The sequence below is a fragment of the Nyctibius grandis genome, chromosome 6 (assembly GCF_013368605.1).
Source record: "Nyctibius grandis isolate bNycGra1 chromosome 6, bNycGra1.pri, whole genome shotgun sequence".
NCBI lineage: Eukaryota > Metazoa > Chordata > Aves > Nyctibiiformes > Nyctibiidae > Nyctibius > Nyctibius grandis.
Window position 1 is genome coordinate 73,091,624 of NC_090663.1, and position 25,033 is coordinate 73,116,656.

The 25,033-nt window shown below is 38.5% G+C and overlaps 1 protein-coding gene across 9 annotated transcripts in view; it reads left to right on the forward strand.

The window, feature by feature from the left end:
* The window catches only part of INPP4B (inositol polyphosphate-4-phosphatase type II B), a 332,333-nt gene that overhangs the window by 141,205 nt on the left and 166,095 nt on the right, over positions 1 to 25,033 (forward strand). For 8 of the 9 annotated variants that reach the window (XM_068404348.1, XM_068404356.1, XM_068404352.1 and 5 more), the window contains 2 exons: positions 12,030 to 12,148; positions 13,997 to 14,113. In XM_068404348.1, the coding sequence (XP_068260449.1) occupies positions 12,030 to 12,148; positions 13,997 to 14,113 (236 nt within the window). Of the gene's footprint in view, positions 1 to 12,029; positions 12,149 to 13,996; positions 14,114 to 15,449; positions 15,523 to 25,033 lie in introns of those variants that run through there. The other variant, XM_068404355.1, reaches the window with a different exon arrangement.

Sequence of the window (25,033 nt, forward strand, 5' to 3'; positions counted from 1 at the left end):
TTAGAGCATTCTGTTTAAAACCCACTCATGGATATCTCTGTCTTTTTGTGAGTTTACGCTCGACTTTTTACTGTCACTTTTTGCAGTTGGTCTTTTCTAACCTTTAGTCCAGTCTGTAAACCACTTCATGAAGAATTGTCTGGAGAATTCTTCATATCTCTTTCCTTCTGTGTATTTCTCCTTGAAGATAAAGTCACCTTATAATTCCAAAAGCTCATTTGGGAGACAAAAAGCAAGCAAATTATTTACGGAATACAGTAGTCATGTAGCTCATGCCTGTTGTTGTGCAGAATGGTAATGACTAAACAGACATGAAACAATTGTGGTTGGTTAGGCCAATAATATATTAACTGAAACATTTTTAAGTCATTCAAAGCATGATAGCTCTTGACTTTTTTGACTATAATGGTACTGCACTGCGTTAACTGAACATTTGTCTTTCAAATGGCAGTGGTTAAATACATCTCTAAATACGCCTATAGAAATAATTGCAGTAACACTTTCATGTTATAAAACGTTTCCCAATGGACTTTTTTTTTTTTAATCCTCATATGTGGAAACAGAAGTTCCACAAAAAGCAAAACATCTAATTAATAGAATACTGAAGTCATCCTGCTCTTTTGAACACATTAGTTATAGATGTACTTATTTTTGGAAGCTTTGAAATGCGTGTCCTGCAGTGAGATTTGACTTCAAAATGAGGTTCCCCTGCAGGCCCTGAAAAAAATAGAATTCTCCTAAATGCAGCACCACAAAATCCCACACGACACTGGGTGCAGCAGGACAAGCAGACTGACCTGAGGTGCTTGGAAGGGCTTTGCTGAGAACAAACAAAATACTGAAGAATGCTTTTCTTCATTGTTTTACCCCCACCTCCTATGGATAATAAAGTTTCTAATACAGCTATGGACACTTTAATTATTGTGATTAACTGTATTTTTAGTGTGTTTTTTCTCCTGTTATGTGGAATATGAAATTGAAATGAAATAAGTTGCACTAAATTAAAAAAAAGTCTAGTTAGTGAAATAGACTTCAAATGTTCAAAACAAGTTAAAGCTGACACTTTAATCTGAAATCTTGTTGCCTTTAAGACTGATTTCTGAGGGACTGAATGAGTACAGAATTTCATTATGATGAGTTAAGAAGAATTTGGTCTTAGCATTCTTTGAAGACCAGAATTCTTCACACCTAAGAAGCTGAGGATTGTAAATGAACTGCTTTAAAAACGACAATGGGCTAGCACTGTTTTCAACTTTGAGATCTGAATGCGCCCCCGTTGAGATGAAGAGCAGCAATACCTAGGTCATTCTGGATTTAAATCTCAGATCCGCCAGGGAGTCTCTCTACAGAAACAAATGAAGGAATTGGGTTTTTTTCCTCCTTTTAATCCTTTACTAATATTTCTTTGCACAAAGCAGTTGAAATAATTTAAAATAATGATTATTTATTATTATTATCTTGAAATAATTTAAAATTCTTTTTCTGGGAAGAAGTCAGCTATGTCTGTACATATGCCAACACATCAAAACCAAGGCAGTTTCAAGCATGGTTTTGTAACGTGTAAACAGCAGTGTTTCACCTTTGAAGAAACTCCTGCAGGAAACGACTGTCTCTTTATAGTGTAACTATGGGCCAGTGTCTTTGGGGAGAGGAGCTCGGTGTTGATTTTGAAGAAACTGGAAATACAAATGTATATGCTGCTTTATAAATGTTACTTTAAAACAAGGTCTAAGTGTGTCACAACAGCTACAGTAGGTAGGGTGTTTGTTACCCTGTATTTTTTTAAAGGCTGTTTTCTGTACTGAGTTCTCATGGTTGAGATGTATGTTTTGGAGAAGTAAAGGTTATTTCTTCAGGATATGTGAGTAAACGAATCCAAAATGCTCATGAGAAGTAGATTCCTTGAAACTTGTCTTCTGACACAACCCTTGATCTGTGAGCTTTTATTATTTCCGGACTCTGTCACATATGGTTGTATCTTTTCACATAAATATTTTTTAATTCCTTATGAAGGGGTTATACTTTGCTATCTCATGCAGGTCCCATGCTGTTAAGTTATCTTAATTTAGTAAGTAATTAATTAAGTAATCTTAATTTATTTGTCAGAATGGCTGTTTCAAAATCCCCTGAGGAGTAAAGCATTGTCTCTTACTTAGATCTCTAATTTAGGTATTAATCCAGAATTGCCACCTTTTCAAGTAAGTCTTACTTATATTAGAACATCTTCTCCTTTTAACGACAGCTTGCATGCAGACTACTTAGCATTTATCTTGCATTTCCTGACTAGGAAATTTGATCATTACAGGGCTAGAAATGATTCTTCTGGATTGCAGAAATCTATTTTCTCCTTTGATTAAAAGTGTGTCTTGCTCTTATTTGCCTTGACTTTGAAGTACATTTTAGTCTGGTTTCCCTTTTAGACAAGTCAAAGAGCCTGTTTTTTGTTTTGCTGAAAGGTGGCCTCTGGCATATCGGAGGGAGCTAGTGCTTTGCTTTCTATTTTCTATAGAGGACTCTCTTTTTAGAGACTAGTTGTTTTCAACGTTTGACAGGCACCTATACAACGAGAACCAGTTGTGAGTCAGGCTAGTGTTTAGCATCCCGAGGCGGGGCATAAAAAAAAATAGTACAATCATCCAGCTCAATAATACCCTGCCTACTGTTTTTTAAAGGCCATGTTCTGCCTCAGTTGAGCACTACACATGGAGACTGCTACAGTGCTCAAACCTTTGTGCCGTGCTCCTTTGGGTGTGGTGGTTTTTTTTTTAGGAATCCTTGTGAATTTGATCAACGCTACATCGCTTCCTCACCCTTCACTGGAGGCTCCATCCTTGACATATATAAAGGAAGGAACACAAATCTTTTCAGACAAATGAAACTTAAAGGATGTTCTGGATGAGGGTATTGAGTGCACCCTCGGTAAATTTGCGGATGACACTAAGTTGGGTGGGAGTGTTGATCTGCGTGAGGGTAGGAAGACTCTGCAGAGGGATCGGGACAGGTTAGATAGATGGGCCGAGACCAATGGTATGAATTTAAACACGGCCAAGCGCTGGGTCCTACACTTTGGCCATAACAACCCCATACAGCGCTACAGGCTGGGGGAAGAGTGGTTGGAAAGCGGCCTGGTGGAAAAGGGCCTGTGGGTATCGATGGACAGACAGCTGAACATGAGCCAGCAGTGTGCCCAGGTGGCCAAGAAGGCCAACAGCATCCTGGCTTGTGTCAGGACTAGTGTGGCCAGCAGGACTAGGGAAGTGATTGTTTCCCTGTACTCGGCACTGGTGAGGCCGCACCTTGAGTCCTGTGTCCAGTTCTGGGCCCCTCACTTCAACAAAGACATTGAGGTGCTAGAGTGAGTCCAGAGGAGGACAGCGAAGCTGGTGAAGGGTCTGGAGGGTATGTCCTATGAGGAACGGCTGGGGGAACTGGGATTGTTTAGCCTGGAGAAGAGGAGGCTGAGGGGAAACCTTCTCGCTCTCTACAACTACCTGAAAGGAGGTTGTAGCGGGGTGGGGGTTGGCCTCTTCTCCCAGGCAACTAGCAACAGGACTAGAGGACACAGCCTCAAGCTGCGCCAGGGGAGGTTCAGGTTAGGCATTAGGAAAAATTTCTTCACAGAAGGGATTATTAGGCACTGGAATGGGCTACCCACAGAGGTGGTGGAGTCACCATTCCTGGAGAAAAGACTGGACATGGCACTTAGTGCCATGGTCTAGTTGACACAGTGGTGTTAGGTCAAAGGTTGGACTCGATGATCCCTGAGGTCTCTTCCAACCTAGTTGATTCTGTGATTCAGTTAGTTGAGCAATAGCTTTGCTTGCCAGTCTAACTGTTGTCAGTCTTCTCTTTTGTGAGTTACTGTTAATATAGCTCCCTGCTGCATCTTGTCTTGGCACCTTCAGCATGATTGCCTTTACTACGTAACATTTTCACTTAAAGAAGAAATGAATAGTTTTATTCGCTAGCAGTGTCTCCCAGGCAACAGGGCTATAGCCAGCTAGTTGATTAGCTTATAATTAATTAGAGAGCTGGCTCTAGAGAAGTTTATGTGAAAGGAACATCCTTATTGCAGCCTCTAGGACTGCACTGTTGTTTAGATGTATTCGGGTCAATGTTAACATCAGCTAGCTTGGATGGTAAAAGCAACATAGTTGTGGGACCCTGAAGTCTTGTCCAGGCTGCATGACATGCCGAAGAAGCAGGGTGGATCGCTCCCTCCTGAGGTCTGGACTCCTGTAGCTGGACGTCTACCCAGAAGCCAGAGTAGCTCACGTAGAGCTGCTCGGAGCAGCTGTACTGCAGTGAAGCAGCACCCTAAAAGATTTCTGGTTGTTTAGAGTTCTTTCTGAAGCTTGTTGTCTGCTGTAGTTGCTGGACCCTGTGTTGCTTGATTGCCAGCCTTTATTTTGCAAGGGAAGCTTCTTTCCTCACCAAGCCTAAAAGTATGGTGTAAAGATTTATGTGATGACGTGGATTTGGAGTAAGGCTAAGCAACAGCTGAATTTTCTTTACATATTAGAGGAAAAGACTGTCTCTACAGTGTTGTAAAGTAATACTGCACACTGAGGATCAAAACCATGTAATGCTTCACTTGACATCTGGTATAGCAGTGTATAAATGCTTATGTCAAAGGAAGCAATGTATGCTGTTTATAATAAAAACAGATGTGGCAGACCAAGAACTTTGAGAGGGACTTGGCACTTTTGTTTCTTTTAATCTTCTGTGGTATTGCTGATACATTTTTGTGCATTTATTTTATTTCTGGAGAGGTGGACAAAGTTAGGAACCAGCAGAATACATTTTATTTATAAAATCTGAAAGAAATTGTTACAGGTTCTAGATGTTTGCTGTGAGTTTATAGTATAAAGAAACTCATAGTTAAAAGAAAAAGGGAAGTGTCTATACCATTTGCTATTCTTCTAATTCTTCAGCTGGTGCTTAAACTTGTAACCACTCTGTTTTGGGGATAGTGGAAAATCTCTGAAATAAATTACAGCAAGTTTACTTCTTTATTAGATACTTGTTACGACAATATTGAGAAGAGGTGAAGAAGGAATGGTATTTAGCTCTGTTTCCAGGAGATTTAAACCCTTTTGTGGTATTCTAAAATACCAACAATACCAAAATAAATTACAGCCTTGGAATAGCAGTATCAAAATCCACTTTGATATGAATGTATTTTGGCGTGTAGTAGCATATAGCAAGTTTTTGTAAGACTTCAAGTGGTGGTTTTGTTTTGTGGGTTTTTTTTTTGTTTGTTCGTTTTGTCTTCTTTTCTCATTTCTCTCACCAGAGAACTGAAGTCACCTTCAGGTCAGAGCATAAATACCATTAATAGGCGGTGCCATAAGCAGAATAGTTTCGGACAGAAGGTAAAGGGGATAATTGAGAACTTCAAGTAACAGCAAGAGCTCTGCTTTGCTGTCGCTAGACTCCTGCAGCACCTCAGAAAAACAGAGTTCTCTTCAGTTAGAGGCGCAGTGTGCTCAGTAAGGAAATGCAGGGTTTTTTTGAAAAATTACATTTTTATAACTAAATATAGCATTAAATGAAAAAGAGACATTCTCAGATATAGTTTCAAAAATTAAAGGAGTTTAAAAATATTGATCAAGAGCAGTTTGTTTCATAACTTAAAGAACCAGCTGTTCTGAGCAAAGCTAGAAATCCACTTCCGTGACGTCGTTGCCATTGTGTAGCTTAAATCTAGAGCACAGAGGTGGTGGAAGTCAGTTATAGACAATTGTAAATAAAACTGGAGGAGCATGATGGTTAGCAGTGAATGTTCTGGAATAGATCATCTAACGTTAGCAATGGATTAATGCACTACCAAAATGTAAATTGCACTGAATGGATGGTTAACACGTGTAACCATGTGTTCACTACTGCAGTGGAAATACGATGCCTGTGAGCTGTATGTTGATCCAGTCAGCCACTTTCCTGAGTCTCTTCAATCTATCATACTTAAACTCTGCAAATAAATGGGGTTGTCCAGGCTGAATCGCAGAGCTGCAATATGAAATAGGCCTGTTCTAACACGTCAGAAGAATTGAAACTCACACTCAGGAAATGGCTATTATTGCTGCTGGCAATGACAATGCAAAGTTACAGTCTAAGCCTTTGCATTTATTTTACCTTCTTGGAGAAAGCAGAAGGATGCAGTTTGAAAGTTGGTCTTCTTAAAGCTCTCGTCCAGCATGAGGCTTTTGGTAAAACACAAAAGACACAAAACCTAATTTTTTTTTAGTACTGCAAAACCCAGGGTGGGCAGAACTTATTCTGGAATAGATCACTTCTGATTTTTCACAGTGGTAATTCTAACCAGATTTATCTCTTCATATGCAAATAGGGTGATGAGTGCAGCTGGCATCTCAGCTCCTGGTCATGATCGCTTATCCCTACCCTCCATCAGCATACAGCATTTTCCCCCAGCAGCACTCATGTATCTTATTTTGGTGACTCCTATATAATCGTGGTTTTTGCAATAACGTGGATATTATAGTTTCTGTAGCTATATGCTTTTATATTTAGTGTTGTACGGTGAATTTTACTGGGAGCTCACATTGCAAATTGTTGTGGGAGTAACTTCTCTGTTCTTTTGGTCCCTCAGTAGAGGTGTTCTTTATCCACCTGCAAAATGAAGCATTCCTGCTGACACATGAATGGGACAACTATTTCGTAGTATTTATGATAAACCAATTAATAATATTTTATTATGGAGTACTAGCTGGTGGGGTGCTCGTTAACACCATTCTGCACTAATACCAGTCCTCAAACGTTTGTCTCATTTGCTTTCAGACATGTTTTGCTATGCAAAGAGCACATCACTGTCCCATTCTCATCCCTCTCGCAGTTGCATTTATGCTCCTAATTCAAAAGTTTGGCCAAAGCTTTCCTGTGTTGTCCTGAAGTTGGATTATTCCTAAGCATTTATGTGTGCCCGACTGAAGGTCCTTCTCAGCAAGCTTGGTTAGCGCTGTGTGATCAGCAAAGGCAGAAGCTGCGGTGATGTGTGCTTTCTTCTCTTACACCTCCTTACCCTCCTCAGCATCCCCCAGGGTGGAGGAAAAGAAAACTGTGTACTGTTTAGTGTTCTGCATGTAGCGCAGGTCTGCATGTAGTGTTCTCTTATCTAATATGTCCTTTTGCCCACTGAGGAATAGTTGCATCTCAGTTAATTAGTTATCAACACAGACTGTACATTATTATTTATAAACTAAGTTGCTTTGGGATAATAATGCTGCTTCAACGCCAATGAAATGAAAAAAAATTTTGAACATTATGTTCACATATATATGTGTGTGAGACACACAGGCTTTTCCCATGCCCCTTGTCTTCAGATACTACTAATTTTCTGTTCTGAGAGCATACAAAATAGTGTGCCCTGGAGACAACAAGGCTATGGTGGTTAATTCCTGTCCCTTGCCAGCCCCTTGGAATCTGTTTTGGTTTGGAAAATGGGAAGGAATGAATCTGTGGGAAATAGCGTTTCTTTCTGTCACTGGTTAGAGAAAAAGCTACCTCGCAAATCGCCGTGTAGGCTAATACATGCATTGTGTGAATCCATAGTCTGGGAAGACATTCACCAATGTGCTGTGACTTCCCCCACTAACAAAAATAAATATTGCAATTTCAATGCCATTTCCCAATATTTGGGCTAGGCCTTGGCTTCCTTCCCAAACAACTCTGTGAACTCTGAGCTGAGGATGTCTTTCAGTCCCTCTGCCCATGTCGTTTGTTCCAGCTACTGGATCTTTTCAGTTCTGGGAGATGCTGTATCTCCCCATTTCTCTGCTAGATTAATTTATTTTGGCTCCAGTGGGTTTAGTGCTTGAAGCAGTGCTTAATGCCTGGTCAGAACTGTTGTAGTTTCAGGGAAGGTAGGTGATGAATTTTGAGACTATTTCTGGTTTGTGGTTTGGTTTCGTTTTGTTTGTTTTCCCTATTTTTGTTGTTATATAGTCATTGGGATTTTTTTAGTCTTTCTCTCTGTGCTCTGTTCCTCCATACAGGTAACGTTTTCAGAAAATCCTCCCCGATCCCATGAATCGGTCACTGAAACCGAGCAGCAAGATTCTGCTGTTTACAGTGTAGCCTGGTTTTGAGGAAACAGTAACCAGTGTTCTCTTCTGTTGTCTTTACGTGTGCACACACGCACACGGGAGGATGAAGAGCACAGCTGGCATGTTAGCGCAGCACAGAGAACAGTGAAATACTGAATGTGGCAGGCCTTGAGAATCAAACATCTACTTGTGCCGTTTGCATTTACAGCCGCATGTGGTTTGTGTGCATCGTAGTCGTATGGGAATGTACAGGACAATGTACAGGCATGACTGATAGAGAAGGAATGCTTGTTTACTGTGATTAATGTAAGAATAATATTATAGTTTTAATAGTAGAGCAACAACAGTAATGGAAATGAAATAATTAATATTCTCTTTGCTTTTATTATTTAGAAAATAAGTTTTGAAGGATAACATTGATTAAATGTTATCTGGTTTAAGGCATTTTAAATAGTAAGGCAGTTTTATATGTAGACCACAGAATTTTGCAAAAGACAGAAGTAGTTGGAAATATATTCTAGAGCAGTTCTTTTTTCTTGTAGCCTTTCATCTTACTCTACACATAGTGATGACTTTGCTGTCTTTCTTCCCTTCTTTCTCTTTGCTTGATATGTATAGGAGTTGTTTCTTCCTGCTATCTTAACTCTTTGTTAAGAAAGCATAAATTATTCCTAATACAGTTCTTCCTTAAACATTCATTGTATACTGATAGGCTTAGCAGAGATGGGATCACTAGGGGAATGGATGACTCAGGCTTTTACACACTGAGTCAGCAGTCACAATGAGTAGATTCATATACTTTTGGCATGTAAGTACAAGCTGTCACTTCAGTTCATTGGGTTTTGTTGATGAATTAATTCAAGCATAGTGAAGTATTGAAAAGTAATGTAACCTATGTATGTGGTCTGCTTGGGCGTAGGTTATGATGGAAAGTGCATTGATATTGTTACCTGCTTTTACTGTGTTATATTTGCAGTTAAGAAAACAGCCTTTCATGTTTGTATTTTCATCAGTTTCTTGTTGAGTAGTATTCCAATAATGCCCAACAGATGTGTTTAAATATATAATATGTAGCTGGTATTTCACTTTCACAGCCATGTAATATTTCACTTTGTCCAAAGAGTGTTGACTGTTTCTTTGAGAAGACCCAAGATTTTCAGAGGTACTGCTAGTAAAATAGTTCAGAGGGCAAATAATGTAGTGTGGGGCTGTGGCACTTGCCAGGCTGTGAACAAGATATAACAAACTTCTCCTATTCTTTGGCATCAGCTTAAAAGTAGTCCATATGTTTTGTTAAACATTTCAGTTGGGCTGTTTTTAGGGGAAGTGATGCACTATGGCTCAAACTGACAAATTCTGTGTCACACCAAATCTTCAGTTCTGTGCCGGTGACAACCTTATTGAATATCCTCTCTGACTGAAAGGGAAGTTGTGAACAGCAGTAGCACAATGTCACAACAGAGACAAAGAACTCTGTCATCAGTGTAGATGCAGGTTTCATTTTATTTCATTTATCCTTCTGCATTAGGGTCTCCCAAAGAGTTCTGATACTTTGTGCTGATCCTCCTCATTGGAGATATGCAGATGAATTATCTTCATGTCAGCTCTACCCAATGAAATTCAAGATCATGTTGCTAAGCTACATTTTTACAGGAAAATGATCTGATGACTGGATTGCCCTACTGTCACAGAAATTGTCTCCTATGCTCAGATATCACCAAGGTGGTGAGCACTTAGTGCAAATCTTCTTCCTATTGTTAAAGGTTTATCAAGAGGGTATAAGCCGGTGCTCTTGGCTGATAAAAAAATCAGTTGGGTCTAGTTAATGTATTTGAGAATCCCACAAGTAAATCAAACCATTATTTACAGGGGATTTACCTCCAAAAAGCATTAGTACTTTTTACAAGAGTTCAGCTGTAGAGTTCCTGCCAGAGTCACTGGTAGGGGTTTTGGGGATTTATTTTTGTTTTTCCTAAGTTTCTGTCTCTTTCTGTTTTTCCCTTCTGGTGTATTCCTGTCATCTTTGGAGGTCCATTGAATTGTGAGCTGGATAGCCTTCCTTTGTGGTGGGTGTGAAAAATTTGACTATATCTGTCAGTGTTCCAGCTTCTGGTAGTGAACATGAGCTCTCTTGCCATTCCTCTGAAGCTGTGCTTTACTGTGCTGTATTCTAAAAATGTAATTATGGGGTGGGACACTTAAGGATTGGGTAGTGGCGTAAGATATCAGGGTTTGCAGGGGGAAATGGTTGTATCTGGAAATTGCAATGATCTGATCCTGCATCTGTGGTCAGCTTTAGAGAGGATATAGTTCAAATAGGTAGGGGTCTGCCCAACCTTTTGTGCTTTGGTAACTGCTTTTCTGTAAATCTACTCATATAATTCTTCAGGTTGTATCAAGTAGTGCTAATATTTAGAGTCATTTCAATAATGTGGTGAGCCTTAGTAGCAAGAAATTGCTGGCAACTTGCTATTCGAGCCTGGTGCTGTTGTATTCGCTGTTTCATAAAGACTTCATCATGCACAAACTTTTATTCTTATCCCACTTCTGCCACCAAATTATGATAGGGTCAGTTTGAGACTTTCTACCGAGAGATTTCATTGGCAATTTGGGCTAAAGCGAAAACTTGAAAATATTCTGTGAAGGTTAGATTTAAGTGTTTCCTTGTTCCCGTTCAACTGTTACGGAAGAGTCATAAAAAAGCTTCAGCCAGTTTTCCTTTTGTTTCCTCAAGCAGCAAGTCCAAGCCCAAAATTAAAAAAAATAAACCAAGCTGAGTTGGCCTTTTGTGTGTATCAGAGCTTGCCTTGCCTTGGCTTCTCATCAGACCAGGTTTGCTTGCTGTGAGGATAATCTGACTCACCTTTTAAAATGTTAAAGGTCAGCTGCACTTGAGGAAGCCCTTGGTTGGCAGTGACTTCTAGAAAATGTCCTCAGCTCTTTCTCGACAATTAGCCTCTCCGACACCCTAGGCTTTTTTCTTCCCTCAGGCTTCTAAGATCCCAGTGTAGTTTGATGCACTGCAGAAAGCCCTGGGTATATCCTATCACAGTATTTATTCTCTGTTGCAGAGTCCTTATTGAAGAACGTAAGGTGGATGGGTTTTACTTTTGAACCAATGCATGCCCCATTAGTCCATGTCCCTTCTGCAGAGCAGCTAATGGTGCATTTGTTTCTTTCCTCCTCCTTTTCTTATTTCTTTGGTGCTTTCATCCCTTTGCTTATAAGGCATGAGGTCTGTTAGTCTAAAGAGTGAACTCAGTCATCTGCATGACTGTGAGCCTGGGATTAAAATGAATTATTAAACAAGAACTGAATTTCTCTATATTTATTAGGTAGAATGAGTTTTAATAATGATGTCATATAGCCAGAATAGAATTATTTTTCTCATTTATATGCTAGTCACTGACAAAAGAATTGGTTATTTTGCTGTCTGCTTTTAGGTATGTAGATTTTTACTCGATGATTAATTCTACTAAAAAGTTCATAATGTAGTATCAGTCTATATAAACTAACCTAATCAGTGATAGCATGTAACTGGTTTAGAATGTGTTTAAAATGGTCACGTACTGTGAAAATTGTCAGACGAGATCATCAAGTTAGGCTGCTAAGAGAGAATTCGTGGCAAATGAAATGAGTGCTTATGTAAAATTACCTACTCTTGCAGTGTGTGTAAGTGTGTGTGTATGCGCACGCACGTTCATATACTGGAGCTGATGAGCCTCTGGCAGGGAGCTTTGCAGAAGCTGCAAGTATTTTTAGTGGAAACGAAATCTCAGTTCAGTTCTACAGCATGTGACTTCCTATTTCTGTAAGTTACTTCCAAGGGACTTCCTCTGTTAAATCGGCTCGTCTCCAGAGATTTAATCTGGAGCCGGAGTGTAGTCTGCTTTGTCCTGTGCCTGTGACAGCGTTTTCCCAGGGTTTTCTTTTGAGTATTTGATTTTTATTTTGTACTGTTTCCAGCATGCAAGGATCTAGTGGCTGCTACCCGTGATCGGAAGCTGAATACGTTTATACAAGTCTCAGTGATACATCCAGCAGAGCACATTTTGACGAGGTATTCAAGCACTGAAATCGTGGAGGTGAGAGCCTTGCTTATTCAATTAACATGTTGATTAATGAATTGCTCATTTCTTCCTTAGAAAGTGAATGAGAAATAAAACAAGTTAGCACATAGTCTTAGGTAAGACAAGCACACTCTGGCAGTTAGTAGAGCATACCTAAGAGTGTTCTGTAGTTCTTGGCATTTAACCAGGATAAACAGTTAGAAATGAACTTGGCTTTTCATGAAAGCTCTCTTGTTCCAAGTAGAAGCATAGAGAATACTCTGGTTCTCCAGACATAAGTCTAGAAATGAAACAGGGAATAGTTGCTCTCATGAAAGGACAAGGCAATGCGAAGTAAAACTAAATTAAGAGTACAGTGAGTTTGTAAAGTATTTTTAAATTATAGAAGAACATAGGTGTGTTATATGGTCTGTTATCCTGTTTCTTGTTCTGTTTTTTTCCACTGGAAAGTTGACGCTTTTGCAATTTGAAAAATATTAGCCTACTTTTATAATTAGGGAAAAGTGTGTGTGTGTACGTAATGTCTGTGACTTTATATAAAATAATTAGTAACTTGCATCACATATTACAGCAAAAGTTGTCTAAGGCTGCTTTGCTTTTCTTAGCTTTGCCCTGTAAGCATCGGTGTCAGAAACGGCAAAAATGGTTCACAGAGAAAATTAAGTGTGAGCAGGCAATGTAGGTGTAACTTGCTTAACTTGGAGAGACTCCTTAAAAACAGGGAAGTCTTATTGTAAACACACACACAATTTTGCCAAATGCTTGTTTTAACTGTTAAATACAATGAGAATATTTCATGAGCTCTTTGTGTGATCAGTTTCAACCAACTACTAATTAAATTGTTATGGTTTCAGCCATCAACCATCCTGAAACTGCTTAATTCAGATATCTTGTATGTGATGGGGATGTTTCATTGTAGACTGTGTGGAATGATGTCGTGCAGAAGATAGAATAGATTTTTATTTTTTTGTAATAGAAGTTGGTGCATATCCTAACCCAATGTCTTAGCTCTGAATAAATCCCTGAATTTGTTGTGTTAAGGTTCTCAGCTTCATAGTCAAGCTTTGGAGGAGGGGAAGGCAGAGGCACAGAAAAGTTATTTTCTTCAAGAGAAATTACATTTATAGTGCAAAAAATCCTTTCTTTTACTTAATAGAAAATTTAGCTTGATAAACTTTTGAAATTAAGTATAATTAAACATTAAGAAATGATAAACAACATTTTATATGATTCATTTAATTGTATATCTGACGCTATGACATAGTTACTTCTGTGTACAGCTTTTAGATATAATCATAATGTTACAAAGCACAGGAATATTACCTTACTCCGCTAGTGCCTAAAGAGGAGCATTGTAATCCACTCCCCACAAATCAGTATCCTTAATGTAATACGGGGAGTCTCTATAGCATTCCTATAGACATTTTATTGTGGCTTAATGAAGAGACCTCTTTTTTTTGTGTATGTGTAAGTTATATCTTTAGTTAGTTTAAATTCATATGAAATTGCGGTACTTTCAGAAAGTAGCGTGGGAGAAAGAAGGGGATTGTTTATTACAGGTTGTATTCCAGATACTGATACCTGCTGGCTGAGCTGTTTAAAGGCATGTTGCTAGGCTCTGTTTCAGAAGCACTTAATATTTTTTCCGGTTAAAAAACTTTCCAGAAAGTTTTTTGAAACTTCCCTGACAAAATTTTAAAATTACCCGATTTTCTTATGGATTGGGTAATACTTAGCTTTTCACATGTCTCTGCTGTAGAAAGCTAACTTCTTTTAAAGACCCCCCAGTTTCTGTACATCCATAATGGCGTTTCACACATTGCACAGCTGTTACCTTACTGAATGTTTACTCATGTTACACAGGGCACAAGGGATCCACTGTTTTTGACTGGTGTGACATTCCCACCGGAATACCCCATCTATGAGGAGACTAAAATAAAACTCACAGTCTATGATGTCAAAGATAAATCTCAAGACACAGTAAGTGCTTTGCTTTGTTTCTTGCATAAATCTTACTGAGGATTAAGTTTCTTGCCGTGTTAATCTTTGTCTCTCTTTAGCAAGTTTGCAAATTGGGGAAATAGGTTTACGCAGAATTGGGTTTGCTCTTCTCTTGTACCTAAAACGTACTTTATTTTTTGTTGGTTTATTAGAGAATAGAGAAAGAGAACCATGCACTTAAGGTGGACCCTTTGCTATTGTTTATTTGGTTACGTGAATCAGCACAGGTATTCCTGGCTGATTACCATGGTGTGCTTTTTTGATGGTAGAGAACATATGGAATAGACTGAGATAACAACACTTTGAATATTTTTTCAGAAATATGTTTCTGATAATATTTTACTTATATGCCCAAACTGGAATGATAATAGAGCCTGTAACCTGATGTTTGAGAGAGATAATCATATATTATTTTAATCTCTTGCGCGGTGATACCTGAAGCTCTCCTGTGGTTGCTGCTGTTCTTGATTTGTAAGGGACCAAGATCTGTGTCACTGCTAGAGGTGAATCATTTTGGGTTCCAATATTGTACAATTTTGGTTACACTGTCAGCTTCTTATGCTGAGAAACAGTTACTCACTTGAGGTGATATATGGAGGTCAATGGGACTATTTGAGTGATTTAACTGCCAAACGCAGACCTTGAGTGCCATTTTATGTGGCCCAGGTGATCTAAGACAGCCTTACAGAGCTAGAAGATCTCACAGGACCTATGGGAGATCTGTGCTTTTCTTCTGTGGCAGCTGGAGTCCAGCTGATAGTTTTCTCTTGGGCATCAGAAATGGCCCTTGACGCCTGTATTTAATTAGTTGAGTTGCTCTTTACATATTTGTAATTGGCCCCCAGTATGACTAAAGACCGTGCAAGCTCATGTCATGACTGTATATGCATTCATTATGCATAAGAAGGAAATTAAAGGCATAACTTAAAACTTGAGACTGTCTTTGAACTGCTTGCAAAAGTAAAGTTATATGTTTAGAGGACCTCTAGTTTTTTTTTTTTTTTAGGTAGAAAATAGTTGATATGTTTGTTTAAATTTTGGACCTTTGTGAGCAAACAGGTTGGATCTGTCTTCTCTGTGCTCTTTAATGGGAATGTGTGGAATATTTTAGACTTAGAATCTGAATTTCTTTCAGTTTATAGACTAAGGTGTTTTTTTCTTTTTAAGAATAACCAGGGAAGGGGCATGTATGCACATTTTCGCAATGTGTATGTTTTAATTTTTGACTATGGTTTAGACTACAGGGGCTAAAAATGGGATCTGCTATTTATTCCATAGAGTTGTCACCTGTGGACAGGTACAGGAATTGAGTGAAAGGAGCTTGACTTTGTCCCTTCCCTTCCAGTTTCTATTGTGACTAACAGATGATGGAAAACAATATCCTACCTGTAAGTGAAAAAAGTGGACTTGATTTACAGAGCTGTCCCTGTACTGCTACTCCTCTCATTGCAAACCTCTATACTGCCTCTTATACAGAGCAAGATCTAGCCTAGAGAATGAATATAATTTGATAACTTCTTGCAAACTTTAAAGAACTTTTAATAACTGTTCCTTACAATTATGGTAAAGGACTAGAGTCTCTCCCAGAGAATCCCATTAACGTAGCTCCTAAGTCACAAGCGAGAATACCTTTCTCTTTTGTCATAGCAGTTATGTAGTCCCTATGTAAAACATTCTAGATCTATAGTTTATAGTACTTTTTTGTAGGGGAAGATGTTAATCTCATCTCTGGTTTACGTATATTTAGCGTTTTTTAATATTCAGCCATTTTAAAACTAGGTAGGAAAAAATTCAATGAACTGTAAGGTTTAAATCAAGGTAGACTGCAGCATGTGTGAATGACCCTGGGCCACCCAGGTTGTGACTTAATTTGTGGCAATATTTGGATTTCTGTTTACATCCTTGAATATCAGTGATGATAAAACTAATGGCTTGACTTTTTTTCCTCTAGTTAGAAACCATCACACTTTTCTATTAACTCAGGTGACTTCTTTTGATTCTGGAGGTGTATATAAATTCATAAAAGTAAGGTTTAAATGAGCTATAGCTTGGTATCATTACCAGCGTAGCTGCAGCTGCACAGACCTCAATGCTTGCTTCATGACCCAAGAAGTGGGATGTGTCCCTTTGGCACTAAGCCTGTTCCAAGTGCTGTGGCTTCATGATTTTCGTTATCCAGGCTACAATAAAGCTGCCTTTCTTATTCCTCAAAAACTGCTGCCACAGCTTATGTCTGCAACACGTAGCCCCGCCATTCCTCCAGATGGGTAATCCACTTGGGGGTGGAGGGGAATCCAAGGCTCTTAGGTATGCTCTGCTCTTCTAGGCCGTGCTTCCAGACCAGTCACCAGCTCATACAAGTGAGCATTTATAGCAGAGTAAACCTTGGATCTGACTGCAAAACATTTTGCAGAAATAGGGCAAAAAGCTACAGTAATAAGAATTCCCACAACATCGGGGCTATACTACTCCTAGTTACTCCAGTTAGTCAGTTCAAAGTAGCTAATATCCCTCGTCATAAATATATACTTGTTCTTTTCTTACTTCTCTTATAATAAAAATGAAACTAAAGGAAGTGAATTCTGTGCATTAATTCAACTCAGCAGGATTTTACTGCCACAGATAGAATAGACACCAGAAAAAGTGGGAAAATGACAGTGAGTACATCACAGGGTAAAGCATTTTCTTATTTTTTGCCTAAACCTGCCTCTGTCTATACAAGACAATTAGGTCTCATTTTCAAGCCCACTGGATTTTTGCTATAATACAAAAATAATTAGATACTGCTTGGTTTGTGCGCACAGGTCGTAATGCTGAACTGAAAGGGGATGCTCCCCAGTGAGAGACAACCAGAGGTCTTTTTGGCACTGCTGACATGCTACTTGTGCATGTTAAATCTTTTTAAAATGATTTAAAAATAACCTTGCAATGCTTGCATTCCTGTACCAGAAAGCAGACAGTTAACTTCACTCTTGCCTGTCATTTAGCTTACATTAGATAAGAAGTGCAGTTTAATTATATTAAAGTACTGTGCAGCTGGTATCACATTCACTGTGCTTGACACAGTGAACGTTCTAACTGCACTTTTCACTTGTTATGCATCTCTGATGTTGATCATGATTATGTCTCGGCTGTGTCAGGCTTTCTGTAATTGAGGCTTTCTAATATAATGAAACACAATTTTTTTTTTGTTTTGGCTAGTCTTCCTAAGTTAGGGTGATTGGTTACTGCAAGTTTTCATGTAAATAGAAACTTTTAATAAAGTCTATGCTATTCCTACGTTACTTTGATATAGTGGGAATAAAGGAGTTACTAGAGTGTGTTTATGAAATATGATTTAAATATATCCCGTGAAGCCATGCATGCAAAGCAGTGGGTGATGCCATATTCTGAAAAATGTACGGTGACATCTGTTTCTACATCACAAAGATTTTCTTCCCATATTGCTATGAGCAAAATGGTTTCACTGGCTTGAGCTGCACTGTCTTTCAGATTTTAGATAGTTGGGTTTTGTCATAATGCTGGGGCTGCACCTGTTCTTTAAGTCATTGTCCAAGAAAATCAGAATTAGAGGCTCATATGCTGTTAAAATATTACCTCTGTACCACTTGTGCACAGGCATGCTATTCTTATCTTTTCTATAAGCATGCAGGTTTGCCCAGTTTGGTCTAGCAAGTTTTAAAGCTGAAGCTGGATTCCTTATCTTTGAAAATACTGCTTAGCGCAAGTCAGGTACCACTGTCACATGACAGACCCTCAGAAAATACAAAATAAATGAATTTGTGTTCCATTAAGAGGAGGGAATGCCTAGTGAGTAATTTGGGAGGCAGCAGTCTTTCTCTTCTGTGTTTAGAATATGTACACTTGTGTCCTGTGGCAAGCGTTCTGAACTTCGTCATGTAGAGCACTGTGGCTATATTTTTGGGCAAGTACTGTAACGTTTAGCTGTGGTGAGGCTTTTGTTTGCTTGTTTTCCAAGACTGGTTCTTCTGTTGTCACATCTACCTCTAGTTTGTGTTGGTTTAATGAAGTTACACCTACAGCTTAAATTCTTACTACGCTGACTTTTCTGTCTGTAAAGTGGGTTTGAAAATGTTTGCATCTTGTATGATGGGATCATGTTTGTTTTAATGCGACAAGGTCTTGAAGTAAACACTGTTGTAGTGTTCTGGTATGACATGTAGTCAGTTGGGCCACCTCCTTTTGATCCACGTATGGAGAAGTGCTGGAAGCAGAGGACAGGAGCAACTCTCTGTATCTGGTCTCTGCATCACCCCTTCAGAGATTTCCCTTACCTTTAGGGGGAGATGGAAACCAGGAAGCTTGAGAAGAAGCTTCAACAGCAGAGACTTTGTATACCAACTAGGGTTAGAGATTTGATGGATGCCTTTGCTGTTTATCTTAAAGATCAGCAGGTAGATATAATCTCCTTTGGATGGATATAACTACTGGAATTCACATGTGATATTGAAGATACAAACAACCACTTGAATGCTATCTCCTGAGAGCAAGGAGAAACTGAATGTATACCAGGCAGTTGAAATATTGTGCGTTCTACAGTCTAGTCTTGCATTTGTTACTTCCCAAATTTTCTCTTAATAACTGAGAATAAAATTAGATTAATTTGATAATTTTAAGAGTAGTAGGGATAGAAGTGCAGTTTTGGATATGAGAACATATGTTATAAAGTGACGATTTTAGATTATTTAGGCTTCAAATTACGTATCTTCGACTATTGAGGTTTGAATCTTCTATTAAACTTGCTCTCTATGAATGAAAATTTGCAAAAGCTTTTTCTTTAAGTGTTTCTTGATATTGCAAGTATCCCTGTTAAAATTTAATCACACTGGGGTAAGTGGGAAATGAAGACTGTCTGTCACGAAAGAGGCATTTTGAGTTCAGTTGTGAAGCCAAATCTGAAGTGACAGCGTTCCGCGTTCCCTCGCTTAGCGTGGTGTGCCGTCTCTGCTGAAGAGGCCCACGGCTTGAATATTAGCAACGCTGCAGAGCAGTATGTGAAATGGATTAGCAGAGATAAATGTGAAGGCTTGCACATCACCTGCCTGCACTCTGCCTGTACCGGAGTGCTCTTAGTCCCTCACTCTTGTGAACACTAAAACTACTGAAGCTGTTTTTCTTTAAAACTTGAAGCGGTGTTGAAAGTGCTCTACTTTGTATAAAGAAAAAGCACTTCAAATTCTTCGTTTTCTCAGTTCTGTTCACTGTCATCTCTGCAGGATTTGTGGAGAAATATTGCCTTAAATTAGAAACTCTTCTTATCTTATTCTTAATACAGAATCACAGAATCAACCAGGTTGAAAGAGACCTCAGGGATCATCGAGTCCAACCGTTGCCCTGACACCACCCTGTCAACTAGTAGTAGTACTACTACTAAATAGAGCAGTACTGTACAGTACCGCGGTCCTACCAACAGAAATACTTGCAATAAAGCTTGAGATATTTGTGTTTCTTTTCAAAATAATGTAATTTTTTTCACAAATATATGCTTGATGATAGATTTAGTTTTCCTTTTGCATCAAACTATATATTCTTACCAAAGTCCATTATTAGAGATACTGTTGGTGTGGGGGAATGGTTTTTATTCTTCTGGGCACGTGTGTATGGTATCCACCTAAAGCATTATTGTCAGTCTTTCTCAGTATTTTTTAAAAGTCTGGATGAGTAAAGGGAAGTTCAAACTGCTGACTTTTATTTGGGATTATATTGAAATAAAATCTTTCTTTGAAGTGCCTGAGGGTATAACAAGGTTTCGTATATCTTAGTGTATCTGTAAGAGAATTGGGGATAAGTGTCAAGACCGGAAAAGTTACAGGTATAGACTTAAAGTCTGTTTGTAGCCGTACTACTCTTTGCGCCCAGCCCTTGAAAATTCTATGGGAGGATTTGGCTTTGCAAAAATCTTTCTATCTTTTAAAGCATCCTACTTTCTCCCTACTTTTTCTTGTACCCTTTTATTATTTTTTTCCTAGTTGAGGCAAACTCCTCCCTATTGCTGTGTCTTCAGGGAAAGATGTAATCTACTGTTTGTTAATTTTTCCATTTTCTTTTCCTTTTCTACCTGCTCTGTCAATCAAATGCTACTGGTGCCTCATATCAATCAGCTCTAAGAGCTGACTTTTTGGAAAACTGTTGTAAAACTACATAGTGATGAGACCAGTTGTATTCTGTAAAAATATAAAGGGTTGCCTTGAAAATTGCTTAGAAATAGGGAACCAAATAGTAAATGATCACATTTTCCTGTAGATTGTATTTTAACGAGCTGAGGGTTTCAGTAACATAGGCATGATTGTTCGAGTCTCTGTAGCACTGTCCAAAAAGCTTGCAAATGTATCATTCTTCCATGAATACTTTATTTATGCATATTCATAGTTAATCCTTCATTACTGCATCCCTCACTAGACCAGCACAGAGCACATCAGAATAGTTAAATCCAAGGAGGTTATTGCACTGCCCTATCATTTCTAATGATGACTTTTAGGGTTCGAGGGGCATGTGCCTAGTATAGAAGGCCGAGATGTTTTCCTCTGAAATATGCACGCTGTAGTGAATAGAGAAAGAAGAGCATGGCACAATGTTTCTTTAGTCAGCGTGGAGCAACCTGTCTGTGAAAACATGACCTCAGGCTGAAGAATATGCCCTCATGGGCAGCCCAGGCACTGCAAGCATGAAGGATTTCCTTGTACTGAATGCAGCAAAATGGGAATGTTTGAATGACTCAAAGGATAAGATTTGTCTGATCTCATTCGTGATTTCCCTTTTTGGTCAGGTGAATGATCAGTTAGTCCCATTGCACCAGCACAAACTCTAAAATGTACAAAAGGGGAACTGACATTCAAGAAAACAGTGATGTGTTTGCCTTTAGCTGTAGCTACTTATAGTGATTATGGACACAAAAGTTGACATGTTTACCTATAGTTCATGGGTAGTTTATAACTGAGGGGCACTTCCTGCAGGTGAAAAAAGCGAGGACTTAAGATGTTTTTTCCAGTATGGAAAGCTCCATTTTTGCCTATTGAACTAATTTTTGGTAGTTTCTTTACCTGGAAAATAATCCCCCAAATGGATGCTTCTCTTGTTGACGTAGTGGCACTTCTAACTTTAAGCAGGTATGTTGAACTCCTTGAAAAATCACAACTGTGAGCTGCTTCTGTTTAATTTTTCATGTTTTGTGTGCTTTTGTCAAATAAGGCTTTAGAATACTCTTTCTATTACAAGTAATTGTCTTTATACTGCAGGAAAAGATGTTCATGCCTCCTTCTTTACTTGCAGCCAAAATTGTACATTAATAGAAATGAATTAACTATAGAACTGTGTTAAATGTTGAAAAAAAAAAGAAAAATCAATGTTTATAGTGGAGCTTCTGCCTCTTTATCTTCACTAAGGATTTATTTTTCTCAAAGCCCAGTTCAGTACTAATGGAAATAATTCAGTGACTTCCTGAAATGATTTTGATTTTTATTTTATAGTATTTGTTATCTTATTTTTTTATCATCTTGAAAGTCAAACATATCTGTTCTCATATTCTCAACCATCTCCCTTCATAGAAAGGCACTTACAAATATTGATGTAAAACAGAAGGTATAGTATATTTAAAATCTAGTCCTTCAGTGGCAAAAATATTTCTGTATAATATTTAATATATTTAGATGCAATAAGGATTGAAAGGATGAAAACAAATGTATATGGAACAGTGGTAAGTCTCTTGCTTTTGTGTTATGAAAGCAGGCAGATAACAGTTTGGAAACAGATTTTTTTCTTTTGAAGTTTTGGGTTGTGTATTCTGGGAAATTGAAAACAGAACAAATTCAGTGGATTAGAACAGATTTTTCTCCCTTTACCGTGTGCCTCACAAAAGTGGTTTTTTGCATTTGAAATTTTGTACATATAAAGCTGAGCAAATAATTCTGTTTAAAAATCAAGTAAGGATCATATGCGTTGGACATGAGACTTTATCTTCTTGAGCAAGTTTTTGTTAGATGAGCATAGTAAATTGCTCTGAGAGTAAGCTAGTTAAATGTTTTGTATTATGCTGTATTTTAAATATTTGATGAATAAACATGAAAGGCTTGTGTAATCATTTAGGAATTCTAATGCTGTTAGAAATGCATGTATCATTGAATTTTACAGTAATCAAAGCCTCCTTATGTAATCATTATGCAGTATATTACAGAAACAAATTCCCATGTGGCTGAAATTCTCCATGCTTGGCTTTCTTCATGCCAGAAATGTGGATTTTGTTTTGATCTGTTCTTTGTTTTGTCCTGTTCACCGTGGATTGCGTGATCATAAAGGGAGGGGAAAAAACCCTGCTTTCTAACACGCAGTTTTTAAATAAACTGTTTGCAGCTTGCACAGTGATGGCTGGAAAGCCAGGAGAACAAAGGACAAATATAGTTTTGTAGCATGGTCAAAATTTAGCGCATTTGGTTTTCTCAAAATCTCAACAGCATAAATGTGAATGAACATTATGAACATCAACAATTGAACTCAAGGTTTCAGTGTACAAAGCAGTTACCGTATTGAACAGAGTATCAGCTACTTTGTGGTATATGAGAGAGATTTCCTTTCACTGAGGAGTAAACTGACTTGCCTCGCCTTGAATTTATTACTTATTCATGAGATCATGGATCATTACCAAGGAGTCACTGGCACAGTGGCAGTAGGTATGATTATATTTAGCCTTTTTGGTGTTTGTTTTTTTTTTTTAGCGTTCTGGGATGTTGAGAATTTGGTGGATTTTTTTTTTTTTTTTTTTCCCCTGGAGTTCTTTTCATCACAGTCACGGTATTTTTAAAGCAAGAATAGTTGAAGATTTTTATAGTACCATGCAGCTGTTGATGTTTATTCTTGCAGTCTTACTGTCCTTAAATCCTTTGTCATATATGCAGTCTCACTGATGTGAAATGAAAAAGCTGCATCATAATTATCCAAACCAATTTAATAAGGCTTTTTTTCTTTTCTTTTTTTTTTTTTTCCTCCAATTCAGAGTAGGGAACGCTATGGCTTTCTATTTTATTTATACTTCCTTCCCCTAGCTTTGTTTTTCTTCCCCAGCTTTCTCTGCAGGCTTCAGCGTATTTCAGTAAGGCACAGCGTTTAAAACAACCATTGTAATGGTTCATAGAGCTATCAAGGGAACTTACTTTAGAGCAAAACCAAAGATACCAAGTAGCAAGACTGTTCTATCAGTTTTGACTCTAAAACATACACCTGAACCATCCGCAAGGGAAATTCGGAGAGCTCTCACTGGAGAGAAATTAGAGAAATGAATTTTGTCTACCAGTTGATAAGCAGGCATGTTGTCATACAAACCAGAGTAGCATGTTTGCACCAATTCTAGTGTATGTATTGTTGTGAGATAGGATGAAAATTTTTTGAGGATGTGTGTATTATATTGATCTGACTTGATATGTATAATCATTTCTGGTGGAGGCTGAAGTCTTCTTACTTTGTGTGTCTCACTGTTACATGTGGTTGTCTACATCGCTCAGGTTTTTAGTTCTATGGTAAGAGTATGGGCATTTGTCACTGAATTATTGTTAGGCAACACAAAGAAAATCACTGGATCTCTGTGGAGTAGAAGTGACAGTGGAGCGTACCACATTAATCTCTCCTGGATCTATTAGCACAAAATTATGCAGGTGTTACTATCTGGCAAGTTTATGTTTGTACTACTTCCAACAAAATCTGGGAGCAGGGCCCAGAGGCAGCACTGGATCGCAACTGCTCAGTTTTATGTTCCCTACTTTATCCTTCAGAAGTTTTCCTGGGAGTGTCAGAAGCGGTCAAGAGGACTAAACTTTTTTCTAAATGCATTGAGAGAGAAAAGCTAATTCCTTTGATTGCGACAGCATCTGCACCATGAGTAGTTGTATGGATCTGTTGTGTCTTAAAATGCAGATTCGCAAGTTTGGGTGGGGGGGAAACCATTTCTCTGTTGAGATTACTTCAGACAGGACTGTCTGCTTCCTGACAGAAAATCTGTGTCACGTGGGACAAATGTGATTTATTTCCTGTAGAAGGCAGCAGTCAGTAAGTTTTTGAGATGCTTGGAAGGCTTGCATTTTGACACACAGCTGCCTTAGTGAAATCGAGCATGGAGGTCCTTGATTTGTTACAGCTATAAATTCTCACTGCCTCCGTTCATGGGGAATAGCTTGGCAGCTTTTCAAAAAGAAGTAATTGCAAGGCACTCGCTCAAGAAATTATCTCTGAATGTGGAAGCTCTGGACAGTTACTGCCCAATTATTGCTACCCTGTTCTGAAATAACATCACCCCTGTGACAAGGAAGTTTCTGAATAAATAACTGTGCCCAAATGGCTTTCAGGCTTGGGTATGACAGAGGAAAGACTGTCCTTGCAGTATAAATTGAAGTACAGGTATATACACCCTGTTCCATTAGAGGCTTCCTGAAAGACTTTATGTATGTGCAATACTGTGTGAGACTTGTGTTCAGAGTCTCATTGTCCATTAAGGCAACCTTGGCCTTACCAGTTAGCAATCCTCTCCTGGTGGATAAATCTGTCTTGATTTAGAATTAGCCCTAGTATGGAGTTATTTGGTAGTAGTACAGTGGCAGATTCCTTTCCCCTGTTCCTCAGGTGGTAGCTCATTGGCCCCAAGATCAGGCTCCTGTAGGAAGGACCAGAGGGCTTAAAGTTTTCATGTCTGTTTTTAGACATGTGACACATCATAATCAGAAGTATACTCAGTATGAAGACAAAAAGCCTATTGACTCCAGGTGCATTAAACTCCACAGGAACTGGATACTGGCATTTTTAGTACCCATCTTAAATATTGCCCCCTAAAACCCATAAGCTATCTATTGAAGGAGTTAGGCAGTAACAAGAAGTGAAGGGACATCATCTAGTTTGAAA